This window comes from Microtus ochrogaster, linkage group LG3 (genome assembly GCF_000317375.1).
Source record: "Microtus ochrogaster isolate Prairie Vole_2 linkage group LG3, MicOch1.0, whole genome shotgun sequence".
Lineage (NCBI taxonomy): Eukaryota > Metazoa > Chordata > Mammalia > Rodentia > Cricetidae > Microtus > Microtus ochrogaster.
In genome coordinates, this window is record NC_022029.1 from 42,708,182 (window position 1) to 42,728,765 (window position 20,584).

The following is a 20,584-nucleotide window of genomic DNA, read 5'->3' on the forward strand; positions in this document are numbered from 1 at the left end:
CCCACCTAGCTGGCAAGTCAATTAACTTGTCTTAAACGGACTGTGTTGTGTGATGACTACATAACTGAGCGAAAGTCCCAGGAGACAAGCTGTCAGGGAAACCACCAGGAGCCACACACAGCGGGCGGGTGGGGCGTGTCCTCAGGGAGCATGCGCAGAGATGGCGGCGGAAGCGAGCGTTCCTAGGGCGGAAGTGACGCGACGCCGGCTTTCGACTTAGAGGCAGTGTAGCCGGTCTAAGCCGGGAGGCGGCGGCGGTGGCGGCGGCGGTGGCGGCGGCTGCTGTTCTTCGGTGCGCGGCGGAACGCGCCGGGCGGTGGCCCTGACGGGTAAGGCTTGCGCAAGGAGGGCCGCGTGCCTGGCGGGGGACTTGGCGCTCGTGTCCCGTCTCTACCGTGGAACCTAGGCCTGGCGAGTGTTGGGAACCGTCTCCGTGGTGACGAAGCTCTCCTTCCCAAGGACAAGTTTCTCCCGGGCCGCGATTGTGACGTGTGCCTGGGCTCGGGGTGGCGGTGGAGTGGGAAGCGCGGCGGAAGCGGGCGAGCTAGGCCGCGGCGGACCCGGGGAAGCGTTTACCAGGCAGGAGACCAGTGGAGCACCCCGAGAGTGGCGGACACTAGGCCGCGGCGGCTTGGGGAGGACCCAGCCCTTGGCTAGGCTAGTCCGACTGTTTTGGTTTGTGTGACTTCTGGAGGAAGAGGCGGGGACTCCCTGCGCCTCCCGATTTTGTGTTTACGTGTTTTGGCCTGATCTCTGGCTTCACTTGGGCTAAGAGATTAGTTGAGTCTTACAGTTTGGAAAGCAGCCCTCCCCTTGGAGCTTGGAGAAGGCTTTAAGAAATCCTGGGCAGAATAAGTTCGTTCTTTTCCGTCTGGACTGGATTTTTACGACTCCGCCCCCTCGCCCCACCCCCTGCCGAAGTTCACGGACAGGTCCGAAGGTGCTAGACAAGTTCTTGCTAGTGCTCGTCGCCCTCAAACAGTACTGTTAGAACTTAGCTGGCGTTGACGCATGTATTTCTCTACTGAGAAATATGAAGTGCAGTTTGTTCTTCAAAACTTTGTTGGAAAACGTTGTGGCATTTGACAATGAAAGATTTCTGGCTTTATAGTTAGAAATTTAGGTGGAAAAGTTTTCATCACTGCTTCCTGCCAGCAGTAAATTTTTTTTGATAAGTACACGAATAAATACTAATTAAAATTGTAGTATTCAATCCAAGAACATTTGCAAAGGATTGTTTGAATAACATTTCATTAAAGAGGACTGGTTGTGGGCTTATGAGCTTTAAGGTGCTCGCCAGGTGTGGAGAAGAGGCTGAGGCCAAGCGCTCGCCTCCTTTCTGTTCTAAATGGTCAATGTGATCTCTGTGCGTCCCTTCCAAATGTTAGGATTACAGGCAAACGGCACCACTCTGGATTTAAGTTAGAGTTCTGCAGGAATGTATTTGGCTGTGCTGGAAATCACTTGCTAATCACCTTCCCCTGTCCTCGTTGTTAAATTTCAAATACAGTCCTATTGTATTATTTGTTTTCAAGCTGTTACATTAACCGCAGCCATGAGTGTGAAATGTAACCAGTGATTGTTTTCTAGGACAAAAATAACATCTTCACATTATTAGTTGCAACTATTAGAGGACACTGTTTAGAATTTTTTTAAGACTCACTTGATGTGTATGAGTGTTTTGCCTGCTCTTATATATGTGCACCGCATGTATGCCTCGTGGCCATAAGTCAGAACTTGTCAGATCCCGTGGAACTAGAGTGATGGATGGTTGTGAACCACCATGTGGGTGCTGGGAACTCAACCTGGGCCTCTACCAGAGAGCAAGTGCCCTTAACTACCGAGCCATCTCTCCAGCCCCTAGAATGCTAAGTTTTTATGTTTGATCCTATCTATATGTTTATAGTTCTTTAGAGGAATAAACCTTACCTGTAAGGTTTATTTTTACTTTATTGCGCACTGTATAGTCCTGGCTGTCCTGGAACTCTTCACGTAGACCAGGCTGGCTTTGAACTCAGAGGTCTGCCTGCCTCTACCTGCCTTCAGAGTACTGAAATTAAAAATGTTTCCCACTAAACCCAGCTTTACCTATAAAGTTTATTGGATTGTTTTCTTTTGGAATGGCTGTTCTTCACTCATGGCTCTAGAGTTTACATTGTTTGAAATAAGCCTTAGGAGAAATTACAGATTTCCTGTCCCCTAATACTTGTGGGCCAAGAACATAGTATTTTAGAAATGAACTTATAAAAAGTTAAATCAGATGTGATGTTTTATCACCTGGGATTCTAGCATGGGAGGTTTAGTCAGGGGAAGTGTCCTGAGTTTGAGGACAGCCTGGACTATAGCACATAGAACATAGCCTTTCTCAACACAGAAAACAACTACGGTTGGGTGGCACCTGGGCAGAACATAGGGCTACTTAGCTGTGAAGGCTCCTACTGGCGATAGAGATGTTTCAGGAGTGCAAATTTAACACAGTCTCTGTGTCTGCCTCCCCAAATGTTGGCTGATAACATATTTCTGAGAATATGGTATTTGACAAACGAGGCAAGAGAGCTGAAGAGTGAGTAAGGGAACTTACTGTCTACCAGGCTATTTTTATCCCCCTTCAGATGTTTCTGAACACTGGAACAAATATATGTAAGAACAAGTGTGTGTGTGTGTGTGTGTGTGTGTGTGTGTGTGTGTGTGTGTGTAATGTTTTTGAGACAGGGCCTTGCTTTGTAGCTTTGATTGGGTCTGTAATTTACTATGTAGACCAGGCCTCCTAAAACTCAGATCTGCCTGCCTCTATTTCCCAAGTCCTGGAAAGGCCCCTGTTTTTGTAGCTGAAGATTTTTAAAAACATTGGCTGTCAACCACTATCTTAATTATGGCACTTTGCAAGGGTACAGAGTGTTCATGCACTGTGTTCTGTTGAAGGAAGTTAGACATGGGGCTTTTTATTGCCAGTTTGCTTTTATTGACTTTATTCTTGAGATTTATGACCATACACAAAAGGACTAGCAGTGAAATTAAGAATTTTTTTGCTGTTATTTTTGTTACCCCAACTCCCAACACATTTGTTTTTTCTTCTGGAGTTTTTAAAGCAAATGCTAGAAATCAAGGCTTTTCACCTTTTATTATTGTAGTAGCTAAGTGATGATTTAAAAAATACTTTGTCTCATACAGAGATTTTTTTTTTTTTGAAGCTTAATCGATAGGATAGGTGAATGCCTAAATTTAAAAAGCCAAGTCGGGATTTTTGTCTGTCTGTCCGTCCGTCCGTCCATCCATCCATCCATCCTGAGATATGGTTTCTCTGTCCTGGTGTTAGCTCTGTAGACCAGGCTGGCCACAAACTCACAAGATTCCCCTGACTCTGCCTTCCAAGTACTGGGCTTAAAGGCATATAACACCACTGTCCCCACTAAAATGCCTAGTTTTATTTAACTTCATATGGAGCTGCTGGAAGAAACAGTACCACACAGAGCTGTCCTGTTCGGGCTTGTAAAAGCCCAGGAGCAGTAAGTAAAGATGGCATTGAAATACTTTCCTCTTTTTAATTTTAGCCATTTGCTTAGCTGAATGCCTACTAGCTCTTATTTACCTTTTCTATTGATATTAGTGAATTCTAGAAATAATAAAATTGGGTTTTAATGCAAAGATGTCATAGAGTAGTGGTTCTCAATCTTCCTAGCGTTGCGACGCTTTAATGCAATTCCTCATGTTGTGGTGACCCCCAACCATAAAATTATTTTTGTTACTACTTCATAACTGTAATCTGGTACTGTTACAAATTGTAAATATCTGTAATATCTGGAAATATCTGTGATTTCTGATGGCCTTAGAAGACCCGTGTGAAAGTGTTGATTGACACCTAAAGGGGTCATGATCCGATATTGAGAACCACTGTCAAGGTGTAGTTTACAGCCTGACACACATAAAGGAGTTGTGTGGTAGGAAGCGTTCACTGTAGCATTTCAGACATTGACTTCTAGACGTAGATGTCAGGCCCTTCAATTAGTAACTGGGAAATTTTTATTTACCTTTGCCCTCCCAACTTACTGTACTGTTTCTGTAGATAGGCTTTAGAGACAAGGAGGGAGAGTCTGGCATGGTGAAGTTGCCTGACCGTCCAGCTACGCAGGGCCTGTTTGCCCTGAACAGTAGTGAGGCTCCCCTTCCAGGCATTACCACATTGTGATGCAGGGGCTTTGCACATTGCTTCACACTGGGCTATATGCTTTTGTGACTTTGGCATTCTCAGTGAATTCCAATATTTTTAGTAGCTTTCTTGTTATTTCAGTTTCTTTCTTACCTGTGGGAAGAGTGGGGCAGACTTACTATGTAGGAGTGAAATTTTTATTCTAATTTAAAATTAATGATTCATGTTGTATTTATCCATGTTTAACTGTGTTTTAATAAAGGTAAAAAATAAACTAAAATAATAATAAAATGACTTTTGTAAAATATTTCCATAGCTTTAGTAGCATTGATTTTATATTTCTATTCTCCTAAGGAAAAAACTCAGGGCTTCATGTATGCTAGGCAAATACTTTATCAACTTAGTACATTCCCAGATCTTTGTGTGTTAGTGTGGAAGCCAGAGGTGGATGTTAAGTGTTTTCCTCTGTGGTCCTCCATCATATTTATTTTGAAGATAGTCTCTCTTTGAACCTGGAGTTTGCTCATTCAGTTTGAAGATGTTCTTGTCTTTCTTTGTTCCCAGAGTTCTGGAGTTTACAAGTATGTACCTGGGGATATGAACTGAGGTACTGATGCTAAAGCAAGTACTTTACCCACCAAGCCGTCTCTCCAATCTCCTTGTTTTTTATTTTTTTGATTGGTAAAATTGAGTTTGGGCTGGGTGGTGGTGGCCCATGCCTTTAATCCCAGCACTCAGGAGACAGAGGCAAGAAGATCTCTGTGAGTTCGAGGCCAGCCTGGTCTGCAAAGCAAGTATCAGGTTAGGCTCCAAAGCTACATAGAGAAACCATGTCTTGAGAAACTAAAAAACTAAAAAAGAAAAACAAAAACAAAATACAAATAAACAAACAAAAAAATGAATTTGGGGGAGGGATTATTAAAATGAGGTTTATATCAACATGATCGTTCAAAAAAATAACATAAAGACTTGCAGAAATTTAAATACATTGAATTATCAATTTAGGATTATGCCCCCAAAATTAAATTATTTAAAGATATTCTGCATAGCTTGGTGGAAAGTAAATTGGATAGAGTAAATAGAACTTAATCTTGCCTTAAGTTCAGAGATCTGAACTGGTATCCAGTTTAGATGGTGTTTTAAAGTATGTGCCTCCCCCTCTGGCTTCTAGGTAGACTTCTTTAATAAAACCAGACAGTCCTTTTTTGTTGTTGTTGTTTTTGGTTTTTCGAGACAGGGTTTCTCTGTGACTTTGGAGCCTGTCCTGGAACTAGCTCTGTAGACCAGGCTGGTCTCGAACTCACAGAGATCCGCCTGCCTCTGCCTCCCGAGTGCTGGGATTAAAGGCGTGCGCCACCATCGCCCGGCTTGTTTTTGGTTTTTATATACCTAAATATAACCTGCTTGGTCTGTGTAGTATCACTTTTATATATGTTTTTAGTTACTGGCAACTTATTTTTCATAAGTATGTGCATAGGTAAAGTAAATGACTATTAAAAGTTAAGGTAGGTTTTGTTTTTGTTTTTAAAGAAAATATTAAACCCAGAAGAAAAGGATAATATTGATACAGGTAGAGGAACAAGTAGGGTTTTGTTTTTGTTTTTTTTGTTTTTTTTGTTTTTTTTGTTTTTTTTTTTTTTTGACACAGGGTTTCTCTATTTAGCCCTGGCCATCTTTGAACTCACTCTGTAGACTAGTCTGGCATCAAACTCACAGAGATCCACCTGCCTCTGCCTCTCGAGTGCTGGGATTAAAGACATGAGTTACCATCACTGGCAAGTAGGATTATTTTAAGTAACCAACTGAGAAAGTTTACATACTTACAAAGTTAAAAAACTGGTTTTCTATTTGGCTGCATAAAGAAATAAGGGTATTTAGAGAGACTGGGGTAGGAGAGTGTGTATATGTTGCATGTGTGCAGAATCACTGTGGTTTTCTTTTAAAGGCCCTTAATGGTTCTAATGTGAGACAAGGATTGAGAAGTAATGATCCAGGATATCAAAATACTGGGTGAGAATGCAAGCAGAATATTAGCACCAGGGTATTCCAAACTCTAAAATCTGGGGAGGGGAGGGAGATGGGAAGGCCTCAGTTATGAGGGGAACATGGCATTCAGGGATTCTGTACAGAAAGGAATAGTTAATTCAACAATACTTAATTAAAATACTGATAATTATTTTTAAATTATTTATTTTTATTTTTATGTGCATTGGTGTTTTGTCTACATGTATGTCTGTGTGAGTATGCTGGTTCCCCTGGAACTGGAGCTATAAACAGTTGTAAACGGCCATCTGGGTACTAGGAATTGAACCTAGGTCCTCTGGAAGAGCCATCAGTGCTCTTAATGGTTAAGCCATTTTTCCAGCCCCTAAAATACTGATACTTAACTGTTTGTCCGGCATCCTTCTCCCTCCCTTCCCCCCTCCATCTTTTTTTCCTTTCCTCCTCTATTGCTAGAGGCCAACAGGTTTATGTTGGTAGCGTCTACATTAAAATACTGATGGTTTCTTTGATTTATGTTAGAATAGAAGCAGAGGGCTTGGCTTTCCAGGAGAGCTGCATTGTATAGAGTTGAATTTAGTTTTGAGACAGTTCTATTTTTTACTTTTAAACTCACTATAGCTTCCTGAATCATACTAGCTTTGTTTATTAAATTATATTTTTGTATTTAACCACATTTTAAAGGAATATTTCTCATGTTTAAGACATGCAAATATTTAAAATTAGGATTGACAGCTATATTTGTGTGTGTGTGTGTGGTGCTGGGGTTGATCCTAGGGCCTCATACATAAGGAACAAGCTTTGGACCCACACTGAATTGTATCCCAGTCCCAAAAGTTACATAGGTTTTTAAAGTGTAAGTTTATTCTTAGCTGACAGTGTTTAACTTGTATGACTTTTTCTTTTCAGATTTACAATGACATCCTTTCAAGAAGTCCCATTGCAGACTTCCAACTTTGCTCATGTTATCTTTCAAAATGTGGCTAAAAGTTACCTTCCTAATGCACACTTGGAGTGTCATTACACCTTAACTCCATATATTCATCCACATCCTAAAGACTGGGTTGGTATATTCAAGGTAAGAAAAGCTTCTGAAAATGTTGTCTTCCTTGTAGATTATTTTTATTTTATCTTTTTAGAAATTACTTTTATTTTGTGTGCATGTGTGTGTATGTGTATGTCAGTGGGTGTACATGCCATGGTTTGTGTCTAGTCAGAGGACGACTTAAAGGAGTTGGTTTACTCCTTCTACCATGTCTGTTTTGGGGATTGAACTCAGGTCATCGGGCTTGGAGGCTGGCACCTTTACGTGAGGAGACTTTCTTATAATCTGCATATTTTCTCCTTATACTAGCCTTTCTTAACAAACACTATTAAAATTTCAATTTTATGCCAGTAGTGGTACATGCCTTTAATCCCAGCACTCGGGAGGCAGAAGCAGATGGATCTCTGTGAGTTTGAGGCCAGCCTGGTCTACAGAGTGAATTCTAGAACAGACATCCGGGGCTACACAGAAAAACCCTGTCTTGAAAAACCAAAATCAACCAACCAAACAAACAAACAAAAAGCCCAACTGCCCCCCCACAACCCAAAAGGTTCAGTTTTGTAAACATCACTGTGAAATACTGTAACACTGTATATTCATTTAAACACTGAAAATTTAATTCCATAAGATTTCTTCTTTGTGCTTAAAAGATCCAATTTGGGTAAGATATTTGTGAAAACTTGTAAGTGGAGACTGCTCTTTCATTCCCAACTGCCCAGACCTGAATAATGACACAAAAATTATATTAATTACAACAATGTTTTGCCTATTAGCTCAGGCTTCTTATTAACTAGGTCTTACATCTTAAATTAACCCATTTCTGTTATTTTATATTTTGCCACAAGGTTTGTGGTTATTTTTTACCTCTTGATCATATGGCTATTACATGGTGTCAGCCTCCTTTGGCAGCTACATGTCATCTCCTTGACTCTGCCTACTTGGTATCTCTGTTTGGATTCCCCACCTGACTTTACTAAGACACTAGTCAAAACAGCTTTATTCATTAACCAATAAAAGCAAGGCATATACAGAACGACATCCCACATCATCTCCCCTTTTCTTTCTAAACAAAAAGGAAGGTTTTAACTTTAATGTAGTAAAATTACATATAAACAACAGTTAACAAGCAAGAGTTACAGTTGTAGTATTTAATCTATTTGTATAAGGCAAAAATTAAAGAAAATATTCTATCTGTCTCATCTTTGTGAGTCTAAAGTTTTGCATCTAATTTATCTTTTATCATAACTAAGGAAAACTATTATCTGTCTTCAACGCCATCAAAGACTCCAGAAGGATATGATATTACCTAAGTAAACAGTAAGTGCATTGTAAGCAATTTCCAAAACTCTAGAACTGACAGACACTTCTCACTGCCTGGATAGTTATCAGTTCTTCTGTTAAGTTGGGGCATCCATCTTCAGCCTACAGGCCCATAGTATCTGGCAGACTTTTTCATGAAGCAGGAAATTTGAAAGACAGTTTCACCTATATTGGCAGTCTGTCATTCACTTTCTTCTGTGTCCTACAGAATGTCTGACAGACTCTTTCATGAAGCAGGAACCCTGAAGGACTGTCTCACATTTTGGCTAGTTCAGAAGTCATTTTTTTGTGGGTACTGCATGTCCAGTTTATACAGCATACTGTCAAGTAATCCAGGCAAGAGCAGTTTCTTGCCCAAGTGGCTAGCCTTGTCACATTGAAGGCAAATTCCACAAGTTTCTTCAGTGCTGATGAGCCTCTTGAAGTAGATTATTGTCACTTGAAGCAGACATGTCTCATTGTTGAGAAAAAGTCTACGTTCTTAAAACCTTTTAAATGCCATATTCTATAGGTCTTTGTTGTGTCAAAGATTATTTATCTAACTGAAATGGATCTCTATATATCTAGAAACCCAAACATGACTATAAGTTTTGACTATTACAAATCTATACATTACATTTTTAAATAAGCTGCACAAACAATACATTAAACAAGAGCAGAAATACATATATACAGTGTAACAAATCACCATAAATTTGTATCAATAGTACCAAAGTCCATACCAATGTAAAGTATTCATTTCTATTTCATATTCACCTTTAAATGAACACAAACATTTATAAAACAATCATTTTGGGAATTTGGAAATAGTTCAATCCAAGATTTCTCCTGCTGTTTGTTGGGCTGAGTATTTTTAGGGTTCATGGAGACTTTTGAAGGGGGTCTTGTTCTATCAAATCACATTAGCCTTGAAGGAATCCACATGGTCTCATCTTTTGTGGAAACAAAAGCAGAATCTCTTTTCCAAAGTAATATATCGTTAGACTCAAATTTTGAAGTCAAGATACCTTTAAAATATATTAGGTTAGTAGCCTTCAGAATCAGATGTTTTTCAGCAGCTAATTCATTAATAGTCAAAAAATGAAAAGAAAATACAATAATACACATAATCCAGACTTTCTGTATATATTTCATCTTTATGTGTGCCTTAATTTGTTTTACTCCTTTAATCTATGACTATTTGTATACTCTTTATTCTCTCCTAAGCCTTTGTACATTTACCCAACTCTGTGACCCATTCAGAGGTCTTTGTCATCTGAATCTGTCTTATTGTGTATCTGTAATCAATTTCTGACCAGGAGAGTTTTTTTGTTTTTGTCTTTTTTTTTTTTAAATGCTAAGCAGGCATGATTAGGATTAATGCTGCTTCTTTGCCTGTTGACTCTGCCCAATCCATAATGGCAGAGGTGTGTTCACAGCTTCTGCGAGCCATGCTTACTGCCCTAGCTCCATGGATGCAGCGGGTCTGTGTTGCCATTAAATAAATTCTCAAACCCCATTAAAGTGCAGGACCTTCTGAAAGAGCCATAGCCATTTGTGTTGCCAGCATAGACCAGGAAACTGGCTCTTAAAGAAGCCAAGCCTCTGCTCACCTCCAGCAAAACTGAACCTATCTGAAAAAAATGCGGCTGCTAAGAAGCTGTGCTTAACTCTTTCCTTTTGTGTCTAGAACTCCTTCCCAAACTCTCTCAGGTTTTATGTGGATGTAGTTACCTCACATTGCCACCATTTTGAAGTGGAGAATACTCTATCATTCCCAGCTGCCCAGATCTGAATAATCACATAAAAACTTTATTAATTATAACAATTTGGCCTATTAGCTCAGGCTTCTTATTAACTAATTCTTACATCTTGAATTAACTCATTTCTGTTATTTTATATTTTACCATGAGGCTTGTGGTTTGTAAACCACTTGATTCTTGGACTGCTACATGGTATCTTCTTGACTCCGCCTACTCTCTATATCTCTTTTTGAATTTCCTGCCTGACTTTACTCTGCTAAGCAATTGGCCAAAAGAGCTTTATTCATTAACCAATAAAAGCATCACATGTACAGAAGGACATCCCACATCAAAAACCTTTTAGACTCATTCTGTGTGTGTACAATCCCCAGTTTTCCGTACTGGGGATTGAACCGAGGACTTCATGGGAAAGTACTGTATAAGGAGCTGCATCTTCAACTCACAATCTATTTTTTTTATTCTAAATTTTCTCCTATTTCACACTTAAAGAGGGAAAACCCACTCATTTCTTTAGATTCTCAAATTGTCTATTGTCTTCAGTCATTTGTGGTTGATTTTGTGCAGCTATGTAGCCATGCAGTACCTCTTGTTATGTATCACTTAAATACTGCTCGTACTGTAGTTGTCCTATTCTTAGGTGACTCTTGCATTTTACTAGAGAGAACAGTAAATTCTTTGTTGGCCGGTTCATATAGTCATCACTGATTTTTCATAATATTTACTTGAAAATTATGCTTCAGTGGTTGATACTTTTGTATTCATGGTGCTGGAGGTTTTCTGTAATTTTCTGGCTCTTCGGAATGTAGTAGAGAACAAACACTGTCGTGACTAGTGAAAGTAAACATACATTATGATTTCAAATTGAAATTTGGATTGAAATATGATTGTCTCATCTGTATAAATTAAGTAGCAAGAAAGAACAAGTTGGCACATTAAGAGTCGAGAAGTGAAAGTCCACCTGATGGAAGGCAGCAAAATCATATTTGCATCAAACAAGGTGTGCTTTCTTCTGGTGTTTTGAGACAAAGTCTACTCTGTACTTTAGAGTGGGCTGGAATTCTCTGTATACCTTAGGCTGCTCCAAAAAGACAATTCACCCTGCTTAACCCTTTCAAGGACTGGGATTACATGTATGGGCCACTGTACCCTATTGGATCCTTCATTCTTTGACAATCCTCAGTAGCTAGTTTGAGACTTACTTTATGTCCCTTAAGGCACCTCAGATTCCAAAAACAGAGCTATATAGTCATTGAAGCATTTTATGAAACTCTAGTGTTAGTTTTGAATCTGTGTGAGATAGCAGTATTGAGGTAATAATACTGTTTGAGAACTGGGGTTTCCTGAAAAAAAATAGGTCAGGTCAGAGAGAAATGTGATTGAAAGAGAGGGAAGGATTCCTAACAATGACATAAGCTGGAATTATAGGTGTAAACACAGTGCTGGGTTGAACCTTAAATTTTTTCCCCTAACATTTAGTGACTTTTCTGTGTGTGTGTATTTTGCCTTTATGTATGTGAATTACAATTTTGCCTGATGCCTGAAGAGAACAATAGGGGGATCAGATCCCATGGAACTGAGTTATAGAAGGTTGGGTACTGCATGTGGGTACTGCAAACTGATCCTGGTCCCTGTAAGAGCAGCAAGTGCTCTTAACCACCGAGCCTTTTTCCAGCTCTCTTTTTTGTTTTTTTGAGACAAGATGTCCTGTAACTCAAGAAGCCTGAGCCAGCTTCGGGCTCACTATCCAGCTCTGACTCACTTTGAACTCTTGATCCTCCTGCTTCTGCCTCCCAAGTGCGTTCCTTGTAGCAAGTTTGAGGCCAGTATGAGGCCTTCTTAAATATGGAGTCGGGTATTGAAGATGATGAAGTCTTAATAAGACTAAGACTGACGTTGTGGATGATGGCTTTTGTAAAACCCAGAGGTAAAGCCAAGGGTATCAGTGGCCAAGTTCTGCTAACTAGCTCTCATTACCCCCACTTTGAGTGCATGCTTGAGCACTTATTGCCAAGAATCCCAGGTTCAGCCCACAAAATGCCAAGGTCCAGAGCTCAAGTTTTGTTCCAACCCCAGCTCAGGCTCCCAAAGGTGCTTAGGCCTCCGTGTGAAGATCTCTGCCATTTATTTTGAGGAGTCTTGTGCTGTTTCCACAAATCAATCTGCTTAGTAGAGACAAACAAAATTAATTGCTGTGGAGAGTAGATCTAAAACTGCTTGTTTTATTTCTTCTCAAAACCTTTTGTTGGAGCTGGGTGGTAATGGCGAATGCCTTTAATCCCAGCTTCCAGAGCTAGTTCTAGGACAGTCTCCAAAACTACAGAGGAACTCTGTCTTGAAAAACCAAAATCAAATCAAAACAAAACAAAACAAAAAAATCTTTTGTTGGAAGAAGTGATATAATCCATCCATAATAGTATGATAGAGGTGCCCTCTGCATTGTATGTTTTGGCTGAGAAATCTGCAGGGATTCTTACAGGACATCCCTTGTATGACATCTTACTTTCCCCTGCTCAGAAGACCTTTGACAGCTCGATAATGTTTCTTTTTGAACTTATCTTAGTTAAATAATAATTAGAGCCTGTTTTGTTTTGTTTCATTATATACTGGATCTTGCTATGTATTCCAGGCTGTCCTCAAACTCACTGTAGCTCAGGCAACCTCAGCCTCTCAAATTCTGGAACTTTATTAGACCACCGTGTTTTACTATTTTGAAATTTTTAATTTGCTCATTTTCTTTTTCATATACTGTAAGTTTCAGCTGCTGTTTGCACAAATACGCTAAGACTCTTGTTTCTTTCTAGAACTTCCCAATGAATATATTGCCTGTTTGTGAGTCTTATAGTATTATTGCCCAAGTTGGCCAAAAATTCAATCTTTTCTCAGCCTCATTAGTCATGGGGTTAAAGCACCCTGTTTGCTATTTTTATTAATAAGCTCCTTATGCCCTTTTTATTCCCCTGACTCAGTTATTATTAAAATTTTACTTACTTTTAGTTAATTTTATGTGTACATGTGTGCTAGTGCCACTGTGTAGTGTAGGTCAGAGGACAATTTTTAGAAATCCTATCTTACCGTGTGGGTCTCAGTGATTGGGTTGTCAGGTTTGGTGGCAAACCTTTTACCCATTGAACTATCTCTCTGAACCTTATTCCCCCCACGCCCCAGGGTCTTTGTCTGGCGTGGTGGCACTCACCTTTAATCTCAGCCCTCAGTAGGTAAAGGCAGGTGGATCTCTGAGTTCTAGGATTGCCTGGTCTACATACTGAGTTCCAGAACAGCCAGGGTTGTGTAGAGAGACCCTGGCTCGAAACAAAAACCAAATAAAAGACAGCCTACGTAGGAGGGCACATATTGCTGTGTAGTTGATGTTGGGCCAAGCTTTTAGAATCTTTATTTTGCTTAAGTCAGTTGTGGAAATCCTCTTGTGAATTTTTCAATTGAGTTATTGTTGTATTCCCCATCTCCATAGGTGACTAACTGACTGTCTCTGCCTCTCTCTCTTTGTTATACTTCATTGTTTTTATAGAGTTGATTACTGTATAGTTTTTTGGAAGCGTACTGAACTTCATTAAAAAAATTATCTTGGATTGTTGGTCAGATAATACATTAAACTCGATATTTCTTGAGGTTATTTCAGCTTCATGTTGTGTCTTAAGATTTATTTTCTTCTGTTGGACCTCCCATTCTTCAGAAGAATTTTCCCATTTTGTGAATTTCATAAAGTAGCCTCCTCTTTGATCCATCTAGGCTTGTTTTGTACAGGAACGATTTGCACCTTATACTCTGCCCAAAGGTTGTTGAGTCTTTTACTGGAATGTGTTGTGGCCCCTTTGTGCAATTTCCTGACCAGAAAGCGTTGCCTGTTTCAAGACTTTTGTTCTCTTTTTCCCTCTTGTGTCTGTCTGTGGTACTGCATGTTCTCGGTTGCAACGGGCTGTTGAACAGTCCTTTTTCCACAGTGCTTAGGCACCCAAAGTATCCTCGTTTTGTCAGTACCAAGTTAGGTGAGGCCCAGACTTGCACAGTCTATCACAAAGTCAAAATGTTAGGTGCACGTCCCACCCTTTCCCGACCCCCGCAGTTGTGCCTACTGAGGAGAAAAACCTCTGTGGTTGTTCGAAAACAATTCTTTTTTTGTTTTGCAGTGTGGCTATTCTTGAACTTTAGCTCGCCTGCAGTGCTTGATTTTGTAATGAGCGTTTGGAGTCCTCTCAAAGGATTTTCTGGATTATGCCCTGTTAAATCTCTGGCTGCCTGGGAGCAGAGTGTGGCTGTTAAGTCTCCTCCGTGTTACTGCACTTTGACTTTCACTCACTGGGTAAAGGGTGATTTTTGAAACAGTGTGTGTTTTTCTCAGTGAAGACAGAAGAAGAACCATTTTTTTCTGTCTTATTTAATTCTGTCAGGAATTAAATACTCATCGTGCCAGTATTTGAAGGAAAGAGGTGGAGTTTCAAAAGTTATAAAGAGCCCTCTCTATTCTTTTCTGAAGGAAAAGAGTGAGGAGCACGTCAGTGGTTAAGAGCTTTGAACTTTAAGTTCAGATTCAGTTAGCTCTCATTAATAGAACACAGCTCAATATTATTTTGTCTGTAAACTGAGGTTAATCAAAATCGTAGGACGTGGGGTTGGTGAAGATAGCTCATAAAATAACACCAAGGTAGGCAGCCTGAGTTCAGTCCCCAGAAGGAAAGATGTTTGGTGGTATGTGTACACAAGCGCATTTGTGTATACAGACACACATCCATACACTAAAGAGAGCCTAGGAAAATCCTAGAATATGTAATCTAAGGCTGTGTTGGATGTATAGTTTTATGTAACATTGTACTTGCTTTAAACTTATCTCTAATTATAATGTAAAATTTTTTAGAAAACATAATTTGAAATCTGTAGTGTATATATTTAAGTTGAAAATATTACATGTATTTAATTTTATTATCTATTTGTTGTGTGTGGTACTGGATTATGTAAGGACATTTCTCATGAGTGCACAGTGTGCTTTGAACATCTTTTCTTGTATACCTCCAGGCTGAAAATGTTGTTAGGTGAAAATATGTTATTAGTAGGTGGTGTAAATGAGCTCTAAGAATGTAGTTACTCCTTCTATCCAATATTTATAAATTGTTTTTAGGCAAAACTTGCGTAGGTGAGAGATCAGTGGATTTAAGTTGCAGGAAAGTGTCTACATTAAAAAAAAAAACAAGAAAAGCAAACAACAATAACAGAGCCCCAAATAGACCCTAAATATGAGGTATAAAGCAATAAGTTACTAAAAGTCCACAGGGTGGGGGCTAGGAAGATGGCTTAATCAGTAAATTGCCATAGTTGACCTGAATTTGGATCCTTAGCACCCATGTCCTAAAGCTGGGTCTACATGTCTGTAATCCCTATGTTGGGCAGACAGAGACAAAAGGACATCTAGGGTTTGCTGACCAGCTAGTTTAGCCAAATTGGTGAGCTTCAGGATCAGCGAGAGACCTTGTCTCATGAATCAAGGTGGAGAGCAATTGAGGAAGACACTCAACATTGACCTCTGGCCTCTCTATGCTTACATGTACACCTCTGCACACACAACACTCACACAAATCTACTGTGTCTAGTGGCATAAATATTTTAAATAAAACAGAAGACTTTGTGTGTATGTGAATTGTCTTGGAGAAATTAGATAGCACTTTGCATTTGAATATATAGTAGAAACGTCATTCAATTTATGTAAATTGTTGCAGCTTTAGGTCACAGTTTAATAGATCAAAATTGGACACACCTGTTAACAACTCTAGATTTGTAAGCGTTAAATACATATTTTAACTTTAGGATGTAATACAAATGCTGTATCTAGCTAATATTAAGATATTTACTCAAAGCCGGGTGATGGTGGCACACGCCTTTAATCCCAGCACTTGGGAGGCAGAGGCAGGCGGATCTCTGTGAGTTCAAGACCAGCCTTGTCTACAGAGCGATTTCCAGGACAGGCTCCAAAGCCACAGAGAAACCCTGTCTCGAAAAACAAAAACAACAACAACAACAACAACAACAAAAAAGATATTTACTGAAATCCCATGTTAAATTTTTCTCCTTTAGGTTGGCTGGAGTACTGCTCGTGATTATTACACATTTTTATGGTCTCCTATGCCTGAACATTATGTGGAAGGATCAACTGTGAATTGTGTACTCGCATTTCAAGGTAAGAGCTAAAAACTGAAGGGCTTGATCAAGCTAGCTGCCTGTATTATTGTTGTTTGTTTCAGGAGTGTCTAAATGAGAGTCTTTGTTGAGTGAAAATCAGGTGACTGTAAATACCAAATGTAGGGCACACAGTGTTTTTATAGCTACTCAGAATGCCTTTCTTTTTTAAATGAAGCAAACTTGGAATTTCTTAAGGAAAGGTTTTGATATATGTCTTAACTAGGGTTACCATTGCTGTGAAGAGACCATGGCCACGGCAACTCTTAAAAAGAAAATATGTAATGTGGTGGCTTGCTTACAGTTAGAGGTTCAGTCCATCATGACAGAGAACATGGCGGCATGCAGGCAGGCATGATGCATGGTTCTACATCTTACAGCCAACATGACGTTGACTGAATCGTTGCACTGAAGTCACCCTTGAGAATAAAAGACCTCAGTGCCCACCCCACAATGACGTACTTCCTCTAACAAGACCACACCTCTGTTGGGGGCCATTTTCTTTCAGATCACCACAGTACAACACAATTTCTATGTAAGTATTAAGAAGCAAAGGGAGACAAGTAAGAGGAAAGAAGTCTATATTCTCACACAAAAGCCGAGGATTGTGCACTTCTAGGGAAAAGTATCGACCAAGGATGAGGTTCAAGTTGCCCCAATACTCATTCATTTCTACTTTCAAAAGACCCTTTCATTTATTCCAGCTTTTGACTTGTCACTTGTATCTGTGAGGGACATAAAGCTAGCGTGCCCTTCTTTCAGGGCTGTTGTCTTCTTCTTTCTGGCTCCTTTGGGATTAGTAGTTCGTAGTAATGTGTATCCGTGGCTTTAACAAGTCCACTATTGTGTTTACTAGCAGCAGCTTAGAAGAAAAGGAATATGACTTTATTTATGCACTGAGGAACAGTTCCTGAGAGACTTTCATCATGGGTCCTTAGACCCAAGTTACTCTCAGTGAGAGTAAAAGGTTTTATTGTGCTATGATTGTGCTCTAGATGGACTATAGATAATAAACATGTACTGTGTGTCTCAAAAGATAGGATAAAAGGACTTATCTGTCTTTTCTATTGCTGTATTGTGAGCAAAGCAGCTTATATAATAGTTTATTTTGGGGGCTTACAGTTTCAGAGAGAGAGAGAGAGCCCATGATCATCATGTGTATAGAATGGTAGCAAGCATAGCACTGCAGCAGTCGCTGAGAACTGAGACAACACAAGGCAGAGAGAGCTAACTGGGAATGGCATGCCCACAGTGACACAACTCCTCCAATAAAGTCACATTTCCTAATCCTTTCCAAATGGTTCTATCAGTTGAAGACCAAACATGTAGATACATGAGCATACGGGGGCCATATTCAGACTACAGAGTCACCCACATACATGTATATTTGCATATATATACATATATTTACATATATACATGTATACACACACATGCAGAGAAGGAGAAAGAGAATAGGAACGAATGTGTGTTGGGTTTTTGCTGTAGCCAAAGCTAGCCATAGACTTGTGATCTTCCTGCTCAGCCTCCTGAGTGCTGCTGGGGTTTATAGGCATGTAACACCATGCCTGGCTAAGCTGGAACTCAGATAAAAAATGTATGACATGGGCCTGTAATACTAGAACTTCACAGTTAAGTGGGAAGTGGATTCAGAAGTCAGAAACTTGAGCCCTGCCTCTAAAATACAAGGTGGAAGAAGAGAACCAACTCAAAACACACATTCACAGGCTTTTTTTTTTTTTTTTTCCCACAAAGTATAACATTTGTAGTATTAATAAAGACAAGACTTGGGTTCTCAGCTGTTATTATTTAGGGGCTGGGAGTGTAGCCTAATGGTGATGTACTTAGCATGTACAAGACTCTGAGTTCAATGCTCCACACTTGCCATCAGTCAGAAACATGTTTATGTCTCTAGTTAACCTTTTTTTTTTTTTGATTTTCGAGACAGGGTTTCTCCGTAGCTTTTTTTGGTTCCTGTCCTGGAACTAGCTCTTGTAGACCAGGCTGGCCTTGAACTCACAGAGATCCGCCTGCCTCTGCCTCCCGAGTGCTGGGACCAAAGGCGTGCTCCACCACCGCCCAGCCTCTAGTTAATCTTTTAAATTCTATGTAACATTTCAATTTATGAAATACTATTTTTGAAGATTTATTCATCTATTTATGTATATGAGTGCTCTGTCTTTATACACACCTTTGTGCACACTAGAAGAGGAAATCTAATCCCATTATAGATGATTGTGACTTCTGGGAATTGAACTGAGGACCTCTGGAAGAGCATTCAAGTCCTCTTAACCACTGAGCCATCTCTCCAGGCCCTATATATGGACTCTTTTAGATGATCAAATTTAAACACGTGCTAGAGCTCGTTTTGTTACAATTCATTTTTTTTTTTTTCTTAAAAGATGTGAATTTATTTCTGTTCGATCTGTCATCCTTAACCCCACCCTCCAACAGGGTTTCTCTGTGTAGACCTGGCTGCCTTAGAACTCAACTCTGTACACCAGGCTGGCCTCAAACTCAGAGATACACCTGCCTGGTATGTACTACCACTGACTGACCCTCTGTCTTTACTGTGAATTTTTTTTTTTAAAAAATTACTTAAGTGAATTTGTTCTAGTGGCTGATACATTTATTAGTGACTTAACAAATATGCCAAACACATCCAATTTATTTGTCTTTACCTGAAGACATTTTCCTGGATGCCAAGCACAGGAACAGTAAAGAAGTTTTACAAATTCAGTAGTGTTTTTAGTTTGAGTTTTATGTGTATTTTACTGAAGACTAATGTCACATTACAGATTGACTTATTTTTTTACTTGGTTGTACTTAAATTGTAGCACTGATTGAATACATTTATTTGAAATACTTTTAAAGAAGATTATTTTAGGTAGTTTTTTAAGTCATTATACAAGAATGTCATCTATATTGTAAGATTTTTCTTTTAAATTTTTTTTAAATATTTATTTATTATGTATACAATATTCTGTCTATATGCCTGAAGGCGGCGCCAGACCTCTTTACAGATGGTTGTGAGCCACCATGTGGTTGCTGGGAACTGAACTCAGGACCTTTGGAAGAGCAGGCAATGCTCTTAACCACTGAGCCATCTCTCCAGCCCCCTCTTTTAAATTTTTTTAAAAAAATCATTAAACTATGTTTGTGTGTGTATGTCTGTTGAAAACATGGAGCAGTCAGAAAACAACTTAGAGGAATTGATTCACTCCTAATATATGGGCATTGGGATTGAACTCAGGTTGCCAGGTTTGGTTGTCAGGCTTGGTGGATAGTACCTTTATTAACTGAGCCATGATTCTGGCCCTTTTTGTTTTAAAGGTTAATTTAATTTTCTGTGTATGGATATTTTGCCTGCATATAGATAGGTCTGTGTGTCCAGGTGAGTGATTGGTATCCAGAAACAGAAGAAGAAGATATTGAATCTCATGTAACTGGAGTTAGAGATGTGGGGGCTGGGAACTGAGTCCATGTTCTCTGCAAGAGCAGCAAGTGATTTTAGCCAGTTGCTGAGTTGCAATACTTCTAATTACAGCACACATTTTGTTAGGTATTAGCAGTGTTTCCATTGATGCTCCCTTCCTGCTGACCAACCCTAACCCCATATTGCATATATTTGTCAAATCTTAATCTCCTTGGTGTCTTGTCATCTTTGAGGATTACCCTTGAGTGTGTCTCATTTGGGATTAATTTGCTGTTTTCTCATGGTAATAAAAAGATTACACACTATGGGGTGAGGGTGTCATAGTCTCTGCATTGTGTCTGAGAGTGCTTATACACCTATTGCGCTGGTGTTCATCAGATCACTGATCCCGTCTGGACTCTGCTACCTTAAAGTTAGTAGTTTTCTCTTTGTAATGAAACAGTGTTATAAAGTGAGCTACTTTAAAACTATGAAAATATCTTGCTTCTCTTTATGTTTCAGCCACAAATTTCAGTATCCCTCAGTACATTTTTTATAAGAGCTATTACTGTGTTTACTACGAAATGCACACAGTTTGTACCTTAATTAAAATTATGTTAGAGTTATCCTTTTCTGTGAACTCATTTTTTTTTCTAAGAAATAGAGCCTGATACTCAAATTTTAAAGATTGTACTCTTTAAAGTAGTAAAGTAGTGGTTGAAATTGTTCTG

General features: G+C 39.4%; 1 protein-coding gene across 1 annotated transcript in view; it reads left to right on the forward strand.

Annotated features, from left to right (window-relative positions):
* Positions 1-259: 259 nt before the first annotated feature.
* Tax1bp1 (Tax1 binding protein 1) overlaps positions 260-20,584 on the forward strand; it is a 61,841-nt gene continuing 41,516 nt past the window's right edge. The window contains exons 1-3 of the mRNA XM_005360823.3: positions 260-329; positions 7,058-7,226; positions 16,337-16,439. Coding sequence (XP_005360880.1) covers positions 7,065-7,226; positions 16,337-16,439 — 265 coding nt within the window. The 5' untranslated portion in view covers positions 260-329; positions 7,058-7,064. The remainder of the gene's footprint in view (positions 330-7,057; positions 7,227-16,336; positions 16,440-20,584) is intronic.